Source organism: Micromys minutus (assembly GCF_963924665.1).
Source record: "Micromys minutus genome assembly, chromosome: 32".
In the NCBI taxonomy this organism is placed as follows: domain Eukaryota; kingdom Metazoa; phylum Chordata; class Mammalia; order Rodentia; family Muridae; genus Micromys; species Micromys minutus.
In genome coordinates this window covers 417,825-441,845 of record NC_137967.1, presented here as the reverse complement: position 1 = coordinate 441,845, position 24,021 = coordinate 417,825, and the positions used below count along the sequence as shown (strand labels likewise).

At 36.4% G+C, this 24,021-nt stretch overlaps 1 protein-coding gene across 2 annotated transcripts in view; it reads left to right on the top strand.

Moving 5' to 3' along the window:
* The window catches only part of ANO5 (anoctamin 5), a 66,486-nt gene extending 47,574 nt beyond the window's left edge, over positions 1 to 18,912 (top strand). For both annotated transcript variants that reach the window (XM_080908970.1, XM_080908969.1), the window contains exons 17-22: positions 2,918 to 3,015; positions 5,936 to 6,066; positions 7,440 to 7,645; positions 9,885 to 10,063; positions 12,086 to 12,191; positions 13,864 to 18,912. In XM_080908970.1, coding sequence (XP_080765096.1) covers positions 2,918 to 3,015; positions 5,936 to 6,066; positions 7,440 to 7,645; positions 9,885 to 10,063; positions 12,086 to 12,191; positions 13,864 to 14,085 — 942 coding nt within the window. In that variant the 3' untranslated portion in view covers positions 14,086 to 18,912. The remainder of the gene's footprint in view (positions 1 to 2,917; positions 3,016 to 5,935; positions 6,067 to 7,439; positions 7,646 to 9,884; positions 10,064 to 12,085; positions 12,192 to 13,863) is intronic.
* Positions 18,913 to 24,021: the final 5,109 nt, after the last annotated feature.

Genomic DNA, 24,021 nt, shown 5'->3' with positions numbered 1-24,021 from the left:
TAATATCTGTAATTTAGTGGGTGGGATAGGGGTGTAAGTAAAGAAGTGATATATTCTTGCTCTTTGTTCTTTTCTCCATAAGTCCTCTCACTGTGCAGGTAAGAGATTTTCTTAACTCCTTGAGAGCCAGGAAAAGAATTTCAGACATGCAAAAAGAAAATCTCTTACATAGGCAATATGCATAGATACATATACACTCACAGACACACACATTCTGGTTGTCTCATCAATTCCACAAGTGTCCATGTATATTTACACACACAGACACACACACACACACACACACACGGTGGATGAAGATGAAGCAAAAGCTCCCACAAGCAAGTTTCATTGAGCAAGTACCTGCACTGAAAAAATTAACTCTTGATGAAACATAACAAGCTTTGTTCCTCAGAGAAAATTTTGTCTATGGATATTATTGCTGAAAGTAAGAAAAAAATCTAAGAAAGAAAAAAAACTCATCCTCTTTATTGCTGAAAGAAGAAAGGATCATCTCTCTATTGGTGAAAGAAAAACATCCTTTTTCCTTTTATTGCTGAATGAAAGAAATCTTGTCCCTTATTGTCATCATTCTTAGTTCTTATACTTTCTCAGGAGAACAGATAATATGGTTTTCCAAGTGTTTTTACATTCCAAACCAAGTTCATCACAAGTTCAAGACATTAGTTTAATAAATCAAATAAGGATTTTCAGCAGGAATGTTTACACGTGTTTACATTAAGACTAGTGCCCAATTAAACATTCATTATCTGTCATTAGCTCCACAGGCTCATTAAAGATTTAAAACAATAATTTCTTTTTATTAATCCTTCTGTTCATTTACATCTCAAATAATATCCCAGTTACCGGTTACCCCCTCCACCAATCCACCATCTTACATCTTCCCTCTCCCTCCCCTTTGAGGGGAGAATGAAAACGTCCCCCCTCCACACCTACACTCTCCCACCCCATCGCTACACTGTCCCCCTATGCTAGGGTATCAATCTTTCCTGTGACCAAGGGAAACCCCTCCCATTTCTATCAGACAAGTCCATCCTCTGCTACATATGTATCTGGAGTCTTTGATCCCTCCAGCTACACTTCTTGGTTGGTGATCTAGACTGTGGGAGAGATGACTTAGCCATTAAAGAATAGGCTCACAACCAAATATAGAGCAATAATTCTTATATCATAACTTAGCATGTTTTTGTCAAGAGGCAAATCACCTGCCTTGTGTCTCACTAATTTTGAAGTTTTGTATAGATAAATCAAGTCACTATTTTATTTTCTGTCCTTGCACCTACAGAAAATTGTACATTTCCAGTTTATTACCTTTAGTTGTCTGTTGCAATATCCTTCTCAACCCAAATCACCAATTTGTTTAAATATCCTCTTCAACCCAAATAAACCCATTCAATGAAAAGACAACTCAGTAATTAAGAAAACAATCTGTGCATCTATTTTGGGCAGATTTTCCGCTGCACTCTCTATTCCCCTCCCAGGAGATCCTTTATCACTTGCCATTAACCTTCCTCCTCTTCCTGTTTCTTCCTCTCCTTCTCCTCCTCTGACTCCTCCTCTTCTGTTTCCTTTCCTTTTTCTTTTTCCCACCTTCATTCCCTATCCAATCATGTATTGACTTAGCATAAATCTACAGTTATCAGATAATGGTTTCACAGATAAGCTAGAAGGATTGTTTTCCCTGATTGTAAATAAGTTCCAAGTCTGCTTTTTATCTGACTGCAATTAGCCTGTAGTACATGAAGGATTTCAGGACTCTTATTACAGTTTTCATACTATATATTTTACTACTAGAGACTGCATCTTTGTTGATTGGCACAAAATCTGCCCAATAGGGTAGGCTAATTTCCAAGAATTATTAAACTAACTTAATAATGACAGGAAAAACATAACAATAACAAGACTCAATCCTGAGATGAGATTTCTGAAGGCCTTGCAATTCAGAGTTTTACCCATCAGAGCCATGAAAACAATGGACCATATCCAGAAAGTCTCTTGTTAAATTTTTAGCCTATCCTAGATGGCCCCTGACACTATATTCATTGATCAATTTTATCTTGTTAGATATTTGAGTTTTCTTTGAACAAAACTTGATTTGGGATCTATCTTGGCTTCTTTTCCTGTTGCTATGCTAAAATACACTGACAAAATCAGCTTAAAGGATAAAGGGTTTATTTCCTCTTACTATTCAAGAGTACAGTCCATCAAGGCAGGAAATTCAAGGCACCAGAAGCTTGAAGCAGCTGTTTAGATCTCCTCCACAGTTAGAAATCAGAGAGCAATGAATGCCTGCTGCTACTCAGCTATATTTCTCCACTTATACATTCCAGGATTCCAGCTGGGGAATGGTGCCACCCACCGGGGGCAGGTCTTCTCACTTCAATTACTAACATAGATCCTCCATATGCATGTCCAGAGGCTCTTTGCCCAGGTGATTCTACTACATTCTAACAGGATGAAAATTGACACTATCAAAGAGCCTGTCTAGGGTTTGGCAGTAAAACATAAAGTAAGTAGAATAAGACTTTTATTTCTGAAAGCATACAGCAAAGACTCATGAATCAAAAGGGGCTCTTCTATGACTCATTAGACATGACCAGTGTTTCCCAAACTGGTCACATGAAAATCATACCACCTTTTAACCCTAGCCCAGACAGACATAAGGATTCATATTTTGTTGTTGTTGTTGTTTGAATAAGATTAAGAAGTACACTCCAGCAGAGTATATAAATGGATGTGATGCAGCTTCATGAGTAAATGGTCTGTAAGGCCTGATTGGCTCCTGAATTCCATCACTGCCTTACCTGATCATATTATAACTCCTGACTATAACTTCTTGAGTTTCAGATATTCCAGATGTTGCAATATTCTGTTTCTCCTCCTCCATCTCTGTTATCTCCTATCTTGTTATCAACAGTGTGCTTCTGCAGGCTGCCTGATAGAGCTGACCACCCAGCTAACCATCATCATGATTGGGAAACAGATTTTTGTAAACATCAATGAAGCCTGTCAACCGTACGTATGACTCACCTATTGCATCTTTGATTTAATAAGATGAGTATGTTTATTACTGTTATCTTTGTCAGAAAAATGTCTAAGAAAACAGAAATAATTTATGTTCAGTGAACAGTGCAGGATGTCTCTGTAATAAAGTCTTTGGTTGTGTTAATTTTATTGTGTAGCCATCAAAGCTTTTATTTTTTTAGTCTTATTTTCAGTGACAAATGGCACTTGTATATACTTACTAGCATATACATATTTTCTGAGTACAGCATGATGTTTCACTATAACTTTTTTGGGGGGAATCCCCCTTTGAGCATCTCACCATATGGCTCTGACTGACCTGGAACATACAATTCCCAGAGATCCATCAGCTTAGAGTGCTAAGATTAAAGGTGTGAACCTCACACTGAGTGGAGCATTTAAATGTGCATTTCTGCTGCTTGAGTGAAGCTGCCAAGATTTAACTGGGGAATCAACATATTAGATTTTCAGTAGTTTAATCTACAAATTGCATATTAGACTTTGTAATTTAAATTTTTAATATAGAATTTGCATTGGTTCTTTGAGAATTGCACATGTGGATGTACTTTAAGCCTATTTACTCTGCTTTTCCCTCAACTCTTCTTAGAGCCACTACTCTCTATCTTGCCATCCACTTCTTCTTGCAGTAAATATTAAAAATAAATCTGCTGCATCTGGTCCTATGGTTTCACTCCGCAGGAGCCACTCCAGTGTGGAGCCTTATGCCAAGGCTCTTTCTCTAGCACAGCAGCCTTGGCTACTTTTGATCTAGGTGGTCCATGATCACCCCTGAGTGCTGTTTTCACTCACTTTCCCTAGGCAGGTTGTTGCCATGCCTGGTCTTTTTTGTCTTACCACTACACCCTCTTTTGAACTCAATTAAGTTGCCACATCAAAGAACACACTAAAATACTCTGATTTAATTGGTATAATATAATTTTGTCCACCTAGATAAGTCAGATCATCCTGCACAATTCCATCTCTTATAAAATATTCATAACAACCTGTATCCATATAGAGCAGAAACATCTACGTCTGCCTCCATGTTACTTCTTCCTCCTTCCTCTTCTCTCTCCTTTACAAAAACTTTGTCTCACCCCACTCTCTACTGTCCAATCATGTATCACCTTGTCATCAACTTACAACTTCTAACTTGCTCTTCTTTCTTTTTTGCTGTGCTGCATTAGTTTAGTTTATACTGTACGTGTACTCATGAGGGAGAGTGGTCAACCTACCAGGGGCTACAGTTTTAAAGAAAGTTGACTCCCACTCTCCAGAATCCACCAGCCAGGACTCATGACCACATACACACAAACACACACACTACTTCATGCTGGAATGTTGACCAGTTTGAGGTTGTGTGTGTGCAACAGCCACAGGGGCACTCTGTATGCCCTCCTACCCTTTTTCTCCTTTTTGTGTCTCAGTTTGGAACTAAGCTATATAAAAACAATTTTTCTTTTTCTTTTCAATATACAGTTGTTGCTGCAGTCCATGCAATATGTTATGTATCCATTCATCTACCTGCACATATGAACTCTGTCTCTTTTGGGTCTTATTTTTCATTTACCTGATTAATTAACATGAAAGGATGGCTCTCTGGCTGTGTGTATTTCCTTTGTAGATGTGCACTTGTTCATGCTATTTGATGCCTTTGGTACCTGGCTGCTTATCTTTTTTTTTTCTTTCTTTCTTAATTTGCTGTAATGCTTCAATAACATTAGCAATCAGCTCTTGTTTTCTTCTCTTTTTAAGTATATGTGTAGAAAGTATGTTCTTATTGTACAATTTGTCTTTTGTTTTTTAGTAATCTCAGGAGGTTGCTTGGTCATGAGTTACCTGAGGCATCTCCATGTTGCCATTTGCACTGCAGGATAGATGCATTCTTGAAGTTACCATGAGATGGTGTTTGGCTATCTCCTCCCCATTGTGACATCTGAAAAAATATTTCTCAGTATTGCAAAGCTTCCCTGACAAAATCATTCTGGTTGGAAGCTAATGCTTTAAATGCATAAAAATTCAGACTTTGAAATTCAAGTTGAGCATCCTGTATTATTGTCTTGGATCTTTGATAGTTTGTTTTTGTTTGTTTGCTTGTTCATTTTGAAAAAACTGTGAACATGTTTCTTTTCTTCTGCTCCAAAAACTTAGTACCTGAAGGATCTACTATCCAGCAGCAACACATTTTGTTTAATAACCACAACTCAGTGCTTGTTTTATATCATTGATTTATTTCATATCATTCACTGGATATGACCATGCACATTCTCACTTTGGTTTTTATTTCAAATGCTTTTCACACATTTGCATCAGTTTTGTTGGTCTCTTTTAATCAGATTGAGCTAACTTGGTTCTAGGATTAGCTGTTACAAGCAAACTTTAGAATGTATTTCATACCAAGTGCTTTTGTATTTAACCTTAACTCTCTCAGTGTGTCTATTGTATTGATCAATTAGCTAGTTAAAAACAAACTTATTCCTTGGCACAATCCAATACTATTATAATCTACCTTATAAAGTATAGAATCTGGTTGGTTAGTGTCTTGTAATATATTGCATTTACTTAAATACGCCTCTGCTTTTCCTTTCATGTACATTTTCTGTTACACTAAATTTCTCATTTCTGTGAATGTTTCCTGAGCATTCAGAGGCATGGAAATTGGTCATTGCTCTAAAGCCCTGACCATTCCTCTTAATATGCTCTATTCACACATCTTGGAGTTAGCAAGTACAGTGAGAGATGCTTGCCTTCTCTGCATCACCAAGTGTGGAAAAAAACTATACTAGGTTTTTATTTGGGCATTATCTTCTATTGTAAAGGTATTTAGTCTCTTTTTCTGATAGTTTCCAGACTTAACATACTGGCTCTCTGACTTTTTTCTTCCTATGTCAACTTTTATCCTTTCTGGCAGCTTGCTTTTTAATTGGTGGAGACGCCGAAGAACACGAACCAACTCTGAGAAACTGTATAGTCGTTGGGAGCAAGATCATGACCTTCAGGTTTATGGACATCTTGGGCTGTTCTATGAATACTTGGAAACAGGTAATTTGCAATCATCATTCTGAGGCAGCATCAACACTAATAAAAGGAATAGTTTCATTTCTTGCAATTTCTTTATGTATAGTAGATGCCTGATATTATTGAGTGAAAATGATGAATGGATAGATGGATGATTAGTTGAATGTATTCATGAAAGTGTGGTGGATACATGATCCATATATGCAGATGTATAAATGATGGAAGACATATGAATACTGAAAGATAGAAGGATATGTGATTTTGTTTATGTGTAGATGGATGGTAGATAGATATAGGTGGGTAAATGAATGGATGGCACATACACATATGGTGGGTGGATATATGAATAGCATAAAGATAGGTGAATTAATTGGTGGGTGAATTAATTGCAGAGATATGTATGGATAGCAGATGAATATATATATTTACAGATGACAGCTGTATTTATATATGGACAGCAGATTGATGGAAGATAGATGGTTGTTGGATAGCTGGGTGGATGGATAGGTGGAGAAAATGGGTTCATTTTCTTTGTCCTGGTGATTAAACAAAGAAGGCACACTGAGGTGAGATCTTAGATGGCTGGTGCTTAGGCTGCTTCTGTGGTCTTTCAAGGGCACTTCTGTTCACAGACATCCCCTGCCTTGATGAAGCTATAGAGGGCAGTTATGTATTTATTACGAAAATCAGGGTACAACAGAAGATGTGATCTGAAAATCATTAAGTGATTACTGTTTATTAGATAATGTTATATTTTTCATCTAAAATATGTCACTATGATAGAAAACAGTTTTATCCTTCAAGATAAATGAATATTATCACAATGTACTTTATACTATATGGTCTTAGTTAGATAATACTGCATACATCATTGCACAAAGAGATGAGAAATCTTATTTTATGCAGTTTAGGAGTACAAGAGGTAGATATTGCTTTGTATGGTGATAAAGCATTTTCTCACTGTATAAGTTTTGAATGAATGTATATACACAGGCAGAAGTTGGTACTGACTTAAAGATGTGGAATAACATAATTAACTTGTGTGCATTGAGAGCCAACCAAGATTTAGTTTATACTGAAAACTCACATTTATTCTTTTAGTCATGAGATAATTGTTCAGTGGGCTCATTGGCTACATTTAGTTTTAGTGTTGAAGATCCTGAAGTTAAACAGATTAACTAGTTTTCCATGTGAAGATCTGAAACTAACATCTTGAAAACCCATACTGCCTCTTTCTCAGATTATTTGTTTGGTTCCTTAAAAAGCAAGGAGAGGTGAATCAGCATTACTCACTTCCTAACAAAGCAGCTAAAAAGTGCTGAGTGCACAGGTGGCAGGAACTGGATGAATGGGCCTTCTCTCTGCATCATAATGATGGATGACCTGTATCTCTTTAGTTATCCAGTTCGGGTTTGTCACACTGTTTGTGGCCTCTTTTCCCCTGGCACCTCTGTTTGCTCTCTTGAACAACATTATGGGAATCCGAGTGGATGCCTGGAAGCTGACAACTCAGTATAGGAGACCTGTCGCAGCGAAAGCTCACTCCATAGGTGTCTGGCAAGACATACTTTACGGAATGGCCATCGTTTCTGTTGCAACTAATGTAAGTGTGCCTCTTTCTGTGGGGCAACTTTGCATTTCTTTTTCTATCTGTTGGGATGAAGTGTAAATGGCACCTAACTCAATCCTCATTGGCACTGATTACATCACAATGATTCTTTATAAGGACAAGCTATCCTAAATGTTATTTTATATAAAATAAAAAAGAAGAAAGAAAAAAACAGTACTTTCTCATTGGAATTTCATGATGTTGTTTTACAGATTTCACCAATCTAGGCAGAAAATCAGTGATATTGGAACATGCTTGAACAATGCAGTCAAGGAGTGATTATATACATATGTATATAAAAATATACAAACAAATACACACGTAGATACAAAAACACACAGAGATACAAATGGATTCCCCTATCCCTGCCTATCTCTCTCCTAGCCCAGACAAAGGGGATTCTTTTTAAGGACAGTGGATGTGTTAATCAGGTACATAAGCCATGGCAAAACCAAGGACAAAAACAAAAACAAAAAAAATAAAAAACAAAACAAAAAAAAACATGCTTTGGAGCAGCAAAGACATATAAGTTCAGTTCTTGACTTAGCTATTTCGTAGTTATGAAATCTTGGAAGATTATTAACTTTTTGCTCTTGTGTCGCTTCACTTTAAATAAGTAAAGATCATTCAAACTGAATTTGGAAGGTGATAGTTATCCTTTAACCAATTTCCATTAGATTGACTTTAATCATCCAAAGAAGAAATGGTTAAAGCATAGTACATTTTCCAATTGAAAAGAGTTCAGTGTGCTACCAGGGAAAATTCAGTGGTTGATTTTGTTTATACAATTTAATTTTTTATACCAAATCACATTAATTCAACTGCCACAGCACCATGAAAACAAAGCTCTGACCTAAGCCAAGGGTATCAATCTTTGGCCTATCATATATTCCAAGATATTATCAATTCAATGATTCACAGAACCTTAATATCTACATCCTTATTTTACAGACAATGAAAAAGTTAATTAACTCAGTAACGTAGCTTTCTACTGTCAAATTTAACAGGGCAGAGGATACATAGAGTGTCTGGAAAAGAAAGTGTTGCTCGGACCAGAAAAAAAAAATATATTAGCAACAGAAGCTTGAAATCTCGTCCATACCAGTCTTGAACTCCCAGCCCTCTGAAGCACATTGTTGGGCATAATGTTGTAATCAGTATGAGGGAGGATCATATTCTTTTTCTTCCCTCGAATTTTTCCATGCCCTCCCTACCTTCCCCTTCAGCTTTATGTTCTTGATATCCTAATATGTTTGATGTATATTATAGTGTTATTTCTATAATTGTAAACAGAAAAAACATATTTTTAAAAAGTTAAGATTTTAAATAGAAAAATTCTATTTTTTAAAGTAAGCCTATAGATTCAATATAAATGTGTATGTGTGTGTGTGTGTGTGTGTGTGTGTGTGTGTGTGTGAGTGTGTGTGTGCCTCTAGTGATATGTCCTGTATTATCTTAGAAAAGTACTGGCAGTTTATTTTTAAAAAATCACAACCAAAATCAGATAATGCAATACAAGTAGACCATTATAACATTTGATTATTTCGAAGGACCTCATTGGCAGTGCTTATACTAGAGCCTGACTCAGTCACAGACAGTCTGGCACTAAAACAAGAAACTTCTGGTTGGCAACTCACCTGTCAAACCCTTGAAATATGATATACACAAGTCTCTTCAGAGATGGGACCACAAATGAATGGTACCTCACATTTTCACATGGATTCTGTGAATCAAACTTAGGTGCCTCATGCTTCCATGGCAGACACATTCTCAGGTGTGATAATTGCTCAGCCACCAAAGCATTGCTGTTGGACATAAAATAGAGTATCTGTGAAAAATTAAAATGTTTAGATAATGTCATCTAAGTCATTGAATTTTAATATATTGTTAGATTTACATAATTATTTCATGTTGGTCTAATTAATACATGCAATGCATATTCATTAAAACATAAGTAATAGTATAAAATTTATTTCTGCAATTTACTTACTGAATAATGTAATAAATAGTCATCAAATGTCCATTAATGTATCAGGCTCCAAGGTAGTGGTACAGATTAGCAATGAAAAAAATCCTGGAAGACAAATCCCAGGCTGCCTATGAGCCTTTGTGTGTTTTAGACTGGTATTTTAGTCATCTCATGTTCATGTGGCTCATGAAAGTGAGCTTGTATGCAAGTCATACTTTGAGCACTTGGCTAAGCTCATCATCTTTCTCTCCCTTTTCCCATCAGGCCTTCATTGTCTCATTCACATCTGACATCATACCCCGATTAGTTTTCTTCTATGCCTACTCAAAGAATGCCACAGAGCCCTTGAAAGGATATGTCAATAACAGCCTGTCAGTGTTCCTGATAGCTGACTTTCCAAACCACACAGCGCCCAAGGGGAAAAGAGACTTCATCACCTGCAGGTCATCTTCTATCTAGGTCTTAGCACTGTACTTTTAATGTCTTTTGTAAATTATCTTTTTCCTAATGGGTGTCCTATTTTCTAAAAGGTTTCCTTCAGACAACACATTTCTTGGGTTGATACCATGTATTAGCTCTGGAATTCACACATCATACAACATGACAGACTGTGTAAAAGGAAGGGACATTATGGATAGAAGTCATATTATTTTTAAATAATTTTCTATTTTTGAATTATTCCTGAAAATATTGCTCACTATCTAGCCCATGCTCCCTGGACTTAATCCATAACAATTCTATAAGTCAGTATAGTTAATTACTTAAATTTTAGCATTTATTCTCAGAATATATACAAAGAAATGGAGAAACAACAATAATATATAATATATAACATATATGTAATAAAATATGTATTATATAATATATATTTATTAATGTAGCCAGTCCATCAGCCATCATCCCACTTAAAGGTTTTCCTCAGCATAGAATATGAGAGGGCATATGAAATGTTACTACCATACCCAGTGTATCATGTTCTGTGAGGATCTTTATACCATAAAATATAAAAATAATTGTCAATACTAGGTGGTTTAATAGTAGACATATATTGATTATAGGTGGTTGATGAAGAGAGACAAGTAGTTTGGTAGGTAAATGATAGAAAAATAGAAATTAGATAGATTGATAGATACATATTTAAATACATGCATTCGTACATATATACATATATAGGTACATAGATACATATGTAGATACAAAGATACATAAAATCATAGATATATAGATAATAGACATGGATAGTATAAGGAGGATGGTATAAGGAGATAAATAATGAAGATAAATTGATAGACATAGAAATGATGGGCGATAGACATAGTAAAGATTGAAGAAAAATATATATGATAGATATATAATTGATAGATGATAAATATAAATAGGCAGATGGTATAATATATGATAAAGATAGACATATTAATAGATAGAAGGCTAAATAAATGGATTGATAAGCAGAGATATTGTATGATATATAGATAATAGAAATAAATGATACATACAGGTAATAGATAAATCATAAATAGATGGCAGATAGATATCAGACCAATAGACAAATGCACACATATCTACATACAAAAGCTCTTAATCTTAATTTCAATCTTACCCTGAATTCTTCCTTGGAGATTCTAATAAAGCAAGAAAACCGTTACAGAACAGTCAGAAAAAAACAAAGCTATGAATCTACAGGACACATGGATAATAAGGGATTGTGGCTCCTTCTCTAGACAGAGATTTCCGCTATCTGATTTCTTGGTTTCATTACTTTGTAAAAGCCAGACTGCGTTTTAAAGAACATCAGTCTGGTGTCTTTGTAGTAGAGAGTAATCTGAAAATTTGAGCACTCAACATAGTTCAGAAAGAGAGCATTGCCTCATCAGTACATCTAAAGGAAAACAGAGTCCCAGGGAACCAGAAGGGGTCCACATAGTAAGTCAGATAGGAAGAGTATTTCAAAAATATTTAATAGTCACTTGCTCTCTGCTGAGAGAAGTTTTCATTAGACTAAAGAAGTTTCTCTAGTTTATCTCCTATTAGAGATGTACAGTGGGTAAGTAGCACAAGCCCAGAGCTGTATAAATAGGAAAAGGTTTAACATTATCTGTTATTTTCTTGTGACCTGCATTGGTACCCAATCTCCTAAAGAAATAATCAAAACTATGTCAGGTCTCTTTATTAAACTTTCCTTAGATCCTGTCTGTCATCCATCTGTCATTCTGTCTACCTGTCATCTATATCTATCACCTATCTACCTATTTATTAATCAGATTATCTATCTGTCATCTAACTAGATGCTTGTGTCTGTTTACCTAACTATCATCTATCAACTATTTGTCATCTGTATCTATCCTAGATTACCAGTCTCTCCATCACTTGTCTATCTTTTATCTTATTAATCTACCATAGATCATCTCTCTATACCTAGATGTCCACCTGCCTGCGGTTCATTTTTGTTCTTTTTTTCTATTTAGGTACAGAGATTATAGGTACCCTCCTGATCATGAGGAAAAGTATAATCATAACATACAGTTCTGGCATGTCCTTGCTGCCAAAATGTCCTTCATCATAGTAATGGAAGTAAGTTGACCTGGACTCTCCTCATCTCTTTCTTATCTTTCTTATCTCCTGCCTATCTCTTTTCCAAAGCAACTGTTTCTAAACACACCTGTCATGAAGAAGTTTGCTTCTTCACCTCTCTTAAATAGATCATTTGTTGTCATGAGTTGCAATGTCTCCATAGGAGCTTGTTACTCACATATAATTGGTAAATGCACCTTGACAACAGAAAGGTAAAGGAAATGGCAGCAAGGTCAGGAAAAGAATGATTTTTGGAACACATGCTCTGAATGCTCTGTTCCATAACACTCCTAAAGTTTTGTCCATTAATTTTTTAACCTTAATTTTGACAATCTTGAAATAAGTATTCAAACTTTCAGCTTTTAAGTGCATATTTTAGTGCTAGGCTATAATTGTTGGCATCTTAGAATGGCATGTCACAAACAAGAGAGCACACTTGACACTGTCTTCATATATAAACCATCATCTTTCTCCTACTCCTCAAAATTATACATACATACATACACACACACACACACACACACACACACACATAAAACGTCCTCTTCTTGAAGTAATTTTAAAACTTGAAGAACATCCAAAGGCACCCAAGAGCCTGGTGTTGACTTCTCCAGAGGCTTCAACAGTTTATTAAAGCATTCTTCTTATATGTATTTCATTTTGTTTTAATTTCATTTTATGTCTATGGGTGTTTTGTCTGCATGTATGCCTGTGTACCACTTGCACAAAGTGCCCACATAGGCCAGAAAATGGTGCCCGATCCCCAGAAGTCAGACTTACATTTGTTACCTACATGTGGAACTGGGAATTGAACTCAGGCCCTTTGGAAGAGCAACTGGTTCTCTTAACCACCGAGTCATCAGCCAGTCACATATTAAAACATTTTAATCATAATTTTAAGCCCATTAGTAAAGAGAAAGAAAGACACTCAGAGAGACAGAAAAAGATTTTAACGAAGTAGGTATGAACTCCACACTATGCCACAGACTGTGGCCCTGTGTTCATGGCTTTCTGGTATAAAAATAAAACCTCTTCCCATACTTCCTGAACATTCTACGGCTCCACGTAGAAATATCAAACTATCTTGTTTTCAATTCTGCCCTACACTAATGTCCTCAGAAGACCTGGCCCCTTCATTCCTTAAAGTGTTCTAATCATCTAAAATAAAGTGGCTGGGATTCCTTAGGTTTTCACTTCACACTAAGTGACCAATTACATGGTTGAGTGTGGGCTTTCGTTTCTAAAGGAAGCTGGGATTATTTTAGAGAAGCTTTATTAGGTTCTTAGGATGGGACACAGATAAAGTGGAGCTTTTTTTTGTATTTTGTTTCTTTGTTTGTTTTTTAAATAGGCATGATCAATTTCTCTAATTGGTTATTTAAATATAAAATAAATATACATTTATTTAATTCCATTGTTAGTGGGAAAATTGCAGGAAAAGCACACATATGAGCATGCATATTTGGGTATACATACATACATACATACAAATATGTGTGCATATATACATACAAATATGTGTGCATATATACATACAAATATGGTAAACTTTATGCTTCTTATGTCCAACAGAATTTATCAGATTCTCAGGGGACCTATAAGGACTCCTTGATAAATTCTTGATGATCCTAACAGTATGTCTGATTGGTCATCTTTTATCTCTCTCTCTTAGCATATCGTGTTTCTGGTTAAATTTTTATTGGCCTGGATGATACCAGATGTTCCCAAAGATGTTGTGGAGAAAATCAAACGAGAAAAGTTAATGACTGTCAAAATTATTCATGACTTCGAGCTCAACAAGTTGAAAGAAAACTTGGATGTTGAATATAGTAACATCATGAAGAATATTTCAGTAGATGAAAACAGTTCCATGGAGGACAAAACTTCAGTCTAATCCACACATAAGTGGAGAAGCTTCGTGCCCCTTCTCTGTCCACTGTTGCCTCTGGGTTTCAGGCGGAAGCCATGTAGCCAATTGTTTTTCTTCCCTTCTTTTATTTTTGACTCAGCGTCTTTATGTACTTTAATAGAGGCTGGCAGTGTGCTATAAGAAGAGAATATAGACTGGCAATCCACTGGGCGATTGCAGGACTCGCTGGGGTCCTGTAAACAGTTACAGGTGGATCCTGTGGATTCAGCATCTGGGGAATCATGGATTGTTGCTACTTAAAATGAAACCATGGCCCAGGGGACCAGGTGCTCTGTCACTACCCAGAGCAACTGTACATCTCTACTGTCTCCTGCTGAATGTTTTCCATCTCCCTCCTGGCAAGGAAAAGGTTGTTTCAAAGAGAAAGATATCAAAGAGACCCACCAAGTCATAAAAACATCTGCTGTTGTAAAATGTACAAATGAAAGCCAAAATCGGAAGTCTTGGGAAATCTGATCTAATAACAAACACTGGGTAAAAATCATAGCAGCAGTATGCTCTTAATGATGTCAGGTGAAAGTTAGCTTCAGTCAAAATCCCAGATAGCTTTTCCTGGTAAAGGCAAAATGCCTTTTTCCATGAGACTAAATGAATTTTTATAAAAGACAGTTTTTAAAGGTAGTGTCTCTGCTCTGTTGAGTGCTTTCAATACTATGGTGGCTGCAGGTCTTTTAAGTGCAGGCATTGTGTGAAGCTAGCATGTCTTCTTAAGAGTTAAGGAATTCAAGACAACACATAGAGATTAACTCATTTGATTATAAAGTGAAACTTTTAAAATTTCTCTGAAATGCTGATTTTTGCATCATGAAGCCTTTTTTAGCTCTATTCATTTGTATAATTTGGGCACAAACTTTACAAAATGTGACTCTTTTTGCTCTAAGGAAACTCTAAACCCTGTAAGTTCATACTCTTTTCATGGGCTACATCATTCTTTAATGTCCAGTACCTTCTTTCTATGCCCTGGACACATGAGGAATGTCTAGATGATTATTGATTTGACATGCTACAACATTTCAGATGTCAACATGTCTTCTCTTAGAGAAAATGTCAGTGTTGTGAGCACCAAATTTATCACCAAAACATAATCGACAAAGTGAGAAGGTGATAGATGGGAAAATGTCTATTTGTTAAATGATTCCTTTCACATTAGGGCTATATGAATATACCTCAGTTCTTGTCGTTGGTTCAGTTAATAAGATATCACATGTCTGGATGTAACTTACCACTAGAGTGGGAAACAGTACAGCTATAGTGTTCTCTAATCTTTAGATTTAAATTAAAATTCAGCTATAAAAGAGTATTTTTTAAATCGCATACATACAAAAAAAGAAATTTGATCACAAGATTTTTAATAGTGTTCAATTACCAATAACACTATTTTACAGAATAATTGATATCACAGTATTAACTCACTACTGATAGATATTAAGTATCTAGAACTAGGGATTATGGATTTAATAAAATGATAAAAGAGCACATCACATTATTCACAATATTGATTTGTCATATACTAGGTAAATTTTGTGAACATGTTTTGGGTCACTTGAAATGATTTCATAATTGAAAGATAATTTTGTTCTGTGGAGATGGTCAGCATAAGACAATCAGTTGTCTTGAGGATGATTCAAGCCACAGGTCAGGTTCTTGTAGCCTGTCAAATCACACCGTCACCACTATGCTTGCCACACACAGTGTACATTGCTTTCTTCATGGTGCTAATTTTTTAAAAGAAAGATTATAGTGTTTGTTTTAGAAATTTGTTTTAGTTTTGTGGCTTGAAAATATTATGAAACTAGACTGCAAAATAAGGACAAAGCTGACTTGGAAAGATGCCCATATACTATAGGTTCAAAAGGCAAGCACTGAATATCCAAATTGTAGAAACTAACAAAGCTGGAGTTTATTCTACAGCAAGCACATCTTAAGCTTTATTTGTGTCTTAACTTTCAAATGCATTGACAGATACATCACATTTGCCTTGTGATTTCTCACTGAGCACTTTCTTTTGGCTTCATGACTCTGAGATACTAAAGTCACTTTTTGGAAAGACTGTTAGCCAAAATCAGGTGTAGTTTGTTCCAGCAGATTTGCTTCATTTCACCTACCACTTTGGCTGATATAGAAATGCTAAGCTAGACGGAACTGACACCAGATGTATGCTGGGCTGATCCTTTAGTCAAACAAGCAGTTAGTCTTCAAGTGCTAAAGCCCCAAACTACAGAACTTTTTGCAAAGTCATCATCATCTTCATTGATTCTTTTTACACAAAACCCGAAATTCTTCACACCACTTACTTTAGGCGTCAAAGGGAGGGGACTGTCTTAAATGAAATGATCTGAGTTTGGTAATGTTTCTGGGCTCCTGAATTTCAACTCCTCCCCACCCACTTTTTTTTCTTCAAGAGTTCAGAGCTGTTTCTTCTGAATCTCATGTAGGATTCTTTGGGATACAGCTATGAGTAGGAATACACAAATCTCTTCTCATTGCTATGCCAGTTAGCAAGGGTGAGAGAATATTTGGAGAGATTCCAGATTGACAATTATTGTGTGTCAAAAGAGAATCTTTATTTGCAAAGTGTGTTTGTAGGGTGAGGTACTGTGAACAGTCATTGACTCCACTCTCCAGAAACACAGTACTGGTCATTCAAGAAGATAACCCATTGCTTTGGACAAACCTCTCATAGTTATTACATAATTGAATGATTCCATGAAGAGAGGCATTGCATTGCCAGGCTTTGAACTCTGTCACAAGGAATCAATAGAACTATCGTGTTACTATTGTTCTTGCAATTTGAATGTTCTTTTCTTTATAGTAACTAAAGTATGTCAATTATTTCAGCATTATGTAAAAATTAACAACATTTAAAACATAATGTATTGTATGTCCTAAACTGTGTGAAATACAAGTGTTTATTCCCCTGAATTTGTCATTGGATGCAGGATGCAGTTTCCTGATATGAGATGCTGTGTCCTGAGGTTAACTCAGGGTATACAAGCTTGCTTTTTCCTTCCACTCTTCCCCCCCACCCCATCATCTCATTCTTCCTTTCTTTGCCTCCCTCTCTATCTTTCTCTTTTCTCCCTTCCCTTTTCCTTCCTGTATTTCCTTCTGTTTTCTCTTAAAAGAAGTACATTGGTATTCAGAAAAAGTTGTCCTTAGTTATCGACCTCAAAAAGCCAAATTACTCAGTGATTAAAGTAGCAAATTATTTTAAATATGTTGACACAAATATTCTTTCATTTTTCTCCATTTCATTATTTGATAACTTCATTCATTCCCTATGCTACAGCTTCTCCTTCTCTCCCCATCTATCTTCCCTACCCAACTTTGGAGGCTTTGTTTTGTAAACCATCTTACTTCATTTAGTGCTGCCTGTATTGGCTTAGATTTAGAGCTAATTTCTTAAATGAAGAACTTTTAAGAAGGCTTGTCATAAAATATGTTGTTTGTCAGAGACTTCTGAACACACCCACTCATAGTGTTAGCTCAGAATGTCACTGAATTACTCTCAAAGGGCAGAGTCAATCAGGAGTAGCTGATGGATCTAGAGAAATTGTGAAAAGCACTTTGACAGAGACTCCAAAACAGGAAGCCTGGCCTTCCATGAGTTGCACAAAGTCACTTAGAATCAGAGCAGTCAATACTCTAGTGCTGTTCTAATCCTGTCCTTTCTTATCAGATCTGGGGACTCTCAGTTGAGTAGCTTTACACCTCTAGTTCCCACTTATTAAAGATAGTATTTTCATTACATTCAACCAATATATTTTAAGGCCAGAGTGCTCAGAAGTCAAGTGATTGTAGCCCATTCTAAGTGCATTATAGATTGATCATAGGATCAGACAAGATGTAGATAATGAAGCAAAATTATAAATATTATGGAGGAAGGCATTTCTTTTGAAATTACAGTCTGGGACAGTCTGTGATCCTGAAGCCTGGCTGTGGACAAACCAAAGTCTGCAGGATCATAAAGCATGGGCATAAAACAGCAGAGCTCTTAAACTTCTACACAGCAGCCTTGTGTCTCCTATTGCTTATGCCAATCTGCAGCCAAGTTCCACTTTATGGGAGCCCAGGGCTCATCAGGAGGGGACATGGAGGAGAAAAGAGAGCAAACAGGCTAGGTGGATTGTAGTTTATCATACCATGATGATCTTCAAGAATAGTCACAAAAGGAAACCTCAGCTGTTTTACTGCTGTCTATCATTTTGGCAAGTAAAATCTGGTTACATTTTCCATCTATGTGACAAAATACCCAGCCAATGCATGTTAAGGAAGGTGGGATTTGTTTGGGCTTACTGCCTAAAGATTTGATTTATCACCATGAGAAAATCATGGCAACAGAACACGAGGCAGCTGGCTTCATTGCATCTGTAGTCAGGAGGCATGAATACTGGGTTATCAATTCACTCACTTTTATTCAGTTAGGAACCATATCATGTAGGTGCCTTCCATCTGAGGTAAACTTACCTAGAAACATCCAGAAGTGTGTTTCTAGTAGTGTTTTTAAGACCAGTTGAACTGACAGGATTAAGCATCTCAGACGTTATAGGAAAATATTTCTTGGACAAACAGAAACAGACCACTATACAGACAAAAGATATCCCTAAGTTTAGTGAAGCAATAAACCACTCAAAAAGCATGCTCAACAAATTAGATGTAATTTATTTCTATAAAATGTTCTCAGGAAATGGGAAAAAAACTTCTTTTAACTCACATTCAAACATTTTAAATGTCTTATCATGTACAATCTAAAACCAAACACAACTAATAAACTTCAAAGAAATAAAGATACAATCATTTACTTTCTTTGTCTACACCAACAAAAAGAATAATAAAACATAACTAGAAAATATACAACAAGTCTTGGAATACCTCATGATTCAGGAAGCAATGGAAATAAAATTTATGTGACATTTAAAATCACCTATTTTCAAAAATACCTCACAATGAATATTTGTGTGATGAATTCATTTTATCATGTGGGTAGGTTTTATAGTAAATGTGCAGCTACTTTTAAAAATGCAAAACACCATGATAGCATCCTCAGAAGTGGGTATAAAACAATACAAAGGAATAGACGTGAAAAGCAAAGAGAAACAGACACAAATATCACTCTCCATCCAGGCAGCTAATTGGCATTCTGTCCTTACTAGTCATCAGTGATTGAACTCAGGTGTAGCAATAATAGATTGCGTTTATCCAGACAGTTGTAACCATGAGAAAATGTGGGCAGGAAGTGGGCAAAATAGTTAAAAACAGAATTAATGTATTTGTTGTACTGTGTTACATGCAGGCATCTACATTCAGGTGTATATTATATTTGAACACATTCTTGCCCGTACTCACAATTTGTTAATATGTTTTATTTGTTTATATCTCATGAAATAATAAAATATGCAGCTTGTGAAAATAATACTTGATCAAAAACATCAGAATATTATAAAGCAGACAACCAGAATAGAATCATCCACTGGGAGGAGAAGGGCAGTCAGGGATGTAAGTCCATTGTGTGGTGGATTTTCCATGTGATAAAACTAAAGATTCCCAAGAGGAGACACAATGGGTGAAAGAAAGCAAAGCTTAGTTCAGCTTCTAACAGATTTAGCATGTATTTGGAGGAAAAAATTAAGTATAAGGCCCTGCAAGAATCACAAGTCCTCATGAAACTCCTGAGAAGTCTGTGAGGTCATGAAGGGGTTGAAAATAAGAGGGTAGAAAAGATATGGGAAATAGTAAAATCAATTTGTGATCACATTATGCAAAGGCAGTTACAAGAAAAGATTTTGTACCATAAACTGAGATTTTGTATATAAAATGGTAATTTCAAGAATGTATAACTATTTTAAATATGTATCAGGCAGGATTCATAAAAGAGAAAACCTTACAGAGGGAGCTAAGCTTTGGGGTTAGTGAGCCCACAGTTATGACAGGAACTGCTAATATTTTCTCAATAAGTGATTGGCTGCACCAGGAGCTGGATGCAGTAAGGATGACAGAAAATCTAAGCAATCCACTTGACAGCTGACATGGCGTCTAATAGTAGCAGAACAGACATCCCTTCCAAGTGTTTGCAGAATGTTGTTCAAAAACATCTTGGACCATATGGCAGACAAAATTAACCTCACAGGACTGAGGTCTTCAGAGTACTAGCCTCAGAGTAGTGAGTTAAACTCACTGAGAAAGAGAAAAGCAGCAGTAATTCAGAAATGTTTGGAAATGAAACAGGCGACACATTTCTCACTGACATATGGATGAGAAGAAACCACATATTAGAGACTATCCCAGAACAGATGGGGAGTCACATTTAGGTGTGGGTGGAAAACAGCTCAACACAGTTTTAACAGAAATACATAATAGCTTTAATCTTCACATTATTGAAAAGGGAAGCTATCAAAACAGAGCTTGTTGTTTAGAGACATAGGTGTGGATTAGCTAAATAAATCCAATGAATGGGGGAAATTATGAGAATTCAGTGAACTAAAAATCAAAGTCTGACAAGTAACACAAGCATTGACTGTTTGAAATGAGTAAAACTGTGGGAGAGAAGGAGCAATAACGAACTCCCCAATTCAGAAGAAAGTAGGGCTGGATAAACTGGGAAAAGAACAGGAGTAATAGATACATTTGATGTTTTCAAAACTAGAAAATTCTGTTGAAGAAGTCACTACCTTAGAATATGGAAATCCACGCCACGTATAAAGACAGAATTTCCTAAAGAGAAGACTCCTCCAGATTAAGTAGGGAAGTCCTCTAAGTAAAACTTCAGAAGACGGAGAGCTTTACTGTATACGTAGGCAAATCACATAACTAGGCACTTCACAAAGCATGCTACGAAGGCAGCTGACCAAGCATGAAAAGGCTGCCAACATCATTAGAAATAAGATGTTACCAGACCACCATAGAGACTCAGATTGAAAGGCATTAAGAGGCAGTCCAGGTTCATCTTTGTTGCTGTGGTAAAATACTAGGAACAGAAACAAATCTGTCTGTGATGCATTTATTTTGACTACAGTTATAGAGAGACAAAGTCCATGACAAGACAACATAGCATAGACTGTATAAAATGGGAAAATGTGTTTCTTTATAGTTTTGTATAGCACCATTGTGAGCCATTCTCAGCCTGTCTCCATCTCCTCCATAATAGAATTATTATTTCTAGGTGACTGAAAGAAGAACAGGAAACCTGCAGTTAAAGTTAGGTAAGGACTCGGTAGGGTTGTGAGTTTTGTCTTTGGGGCAGTAAGATGGAGGGTGGGGATTGTCTCTGTGCTCAGCAGATTTTCGGTGGGAGCTAGAACTGAAACAGGTAAGCAATCCTGATTTTGAAGGAGTTCCATTACAGGTCACTGTGACAACTGCTTTTCTTGGTGAGTTAGAACTCAAGAAGAGGAAAGGGCATTCTACTTAAGGGATAACAGATCAAACAAATCAAATAGTGGATGTAAACCAGGAGCACTGTGGGCTCAGATCAATCACTATAACATTGATGAAATCGTGGAATGGTCTCAGTTGAAGCCTGGGTCTAGGAGCAGGGAGAGACGAAAGCCCTCAAAGGAGCCAGAAGTGGCTGTGAACCAAATGCTGGAACCTAAAGAAGATAAGGAGGCCATCCATGATGGCCAAAGCACAACATGAAAAATCGATGTCCAAGAAAAATGGAATCTTGGAGCAAGTAGCAAGGCGAGCATGGAGGAAGGATATTGGTTCCTGGAAGCTAAGTGACATGAAGAGGGTGCTCATCCAGTGCCAGTACAAGGGAGAACAAGGGTAGTTTAGGGAAGCCTAGAGAGTAGATTTAGGGGGTTCATACTGATACAAGCATTGAAGCATCAAACGTGGGAAGCCACCTTTGCATCTGTGTTGGTGTGGCTAGTTTAGAGTGAGAAGGTCCTAAGAGAAAGAGGAAGATGACTTGGAATGGAAGAGTGCATGTGGTGGGTGGATCGAATATGTAAAGACACTGGAAGCAATTGGAGGAGGGAGTAGCTATTAAAACAGAAGAGATAAAACTGGAGCAAGCAGTCTCACATTCAAATGAAAATTGTGATAATACAATTCACAGTGTTTCATAAGTGCAGATTCAACTGTGCATACACACAGCTACACTTGTGTGTATATGAACTCTTGGCAATAAGACTAGAGCATGCGGTATCTATGACTCTGAGCCATCTTGCTATGCTACACTTCAAGAAAATTCTCAAAGGGTGAAAGGTAAAAACACAGGAGTCAGATTGAAATTATATTCTCAATAAAATAGTGGATAGAGCTGGGCAGTGGTGGCATATGCCTTTAATCTCAATATTCAGGAGGCAACGGCAGGTGAGTCTTTGATTTTAAGGTCACTTTGGTCTACAGAGTAAGTTCCAGGACTGCCAGGGAAACCCTGTTTTAAAAACCAAAGGGGAAAAATTGTGGATGAGCATGAAGCACATCTGGATTGAAGAAGAATTGTCAAAGAAACATATCTCAAAGCAATCTTAAAGAGAGGTCCTTGAGAAAAATGCACTAAAGAAAGTTGACAAGTGCAGTATGTGTTTATGATCTGATGCTTTGGCTACTATAATGGCTAAGGATTAAATGCAGTCTTGTTGTTAAATAGAAATCATATGCCATGTCAAGCATCTGACAATGAAGGTTGCAATTTGTGTGAAACCATGTCCTTTCCTGTTGGAAACACACACTGAATTATTTCAAAGGAACAATAAGTAGTAGTTGAGCCCAATGAATGTGCCTGAATCTTACTGAATCAAGAGGCTGAGACCAATGTATCTTCCTGCCTCCATCTCTTCTTATCCTGCCTACATATTTCAAAACACCATATTACACATGATCAACATATACAATTTTCATTTTAAATAAAAATAGGACGAGAAACCTCTACTAGTTGCTTACCTAAAAGTGATAAATGAGACAATGCTAAAAGTTTGAAAATGGTAACTTTCCTGTACATTTGTCTGTGGTCTTGTAATTTTAACTTTATTTTATTTTATATGTATAGATTTTTGTCTGTGTGTTTGCCTCAACACCAAGTGTATGCAGTACCCATGTAGGATAGAAAAGGTCTCCAGCCAAACACTTCATGAAACATCTGAATGTGATGCTAAGAACAATTGCTTCACATTATTAAAATTTGAGTCAAATGTACAAGTAGTATACTGTATATACTTGGTTATATTATTTTCAACTCTGTGTATTTGAAGATTGTCAAGTAAAAATTGGTTAAGAAGGAAGCTCCTAAATATTCCTTCTATTCAACATGTTTATTACAGACAAAAGCAAAAGGAAGAAACTTTATCAAATCTACAAATAAAAAGAGAGAACCCATATTTACATCTTAATCAACCAGTTCACAGAAAGCGTGAATGTCTGAGAATGATGTTAAACAGAACAAAGTCATCAATATTCAGATCAAAAAGATCTCAATTGGGCTAACAACTTGTTTTTCTAATGCAAGTGAGTTGGCAGAGAAAAGAGATGAAGGAGAATCTACCTGTTAAACAAAGTTTAGGAAACATCACTCTTCCATATCTTCTAAATGGAATCTGATTTGAATCATAGATAGATAGATAGATAGATAGATAGATAGATAGATAGATGGATGGATGGATGGATGGATGGATGGATGGATGGATGGATGGATGGATGGACGGACGGACGGACGGACAGATAGATACATAGATAGATAGATAGATAGATAGATAGATAGATAGATAGATAGACAGACAGACAGATAACCAGTGTGGGCTGAGAGCCAGTGATTCCATAAACTAAATTATGGATTATTTTTAACTTTTTTCCACATGCATTGATGTTTTGTGTACATGTATGTCTATATAAGAGTGTCAGATCCCCTAGACCTGGTGTTAAAGACAGCTGTGATCTGCCATATTCTGCTGAGAA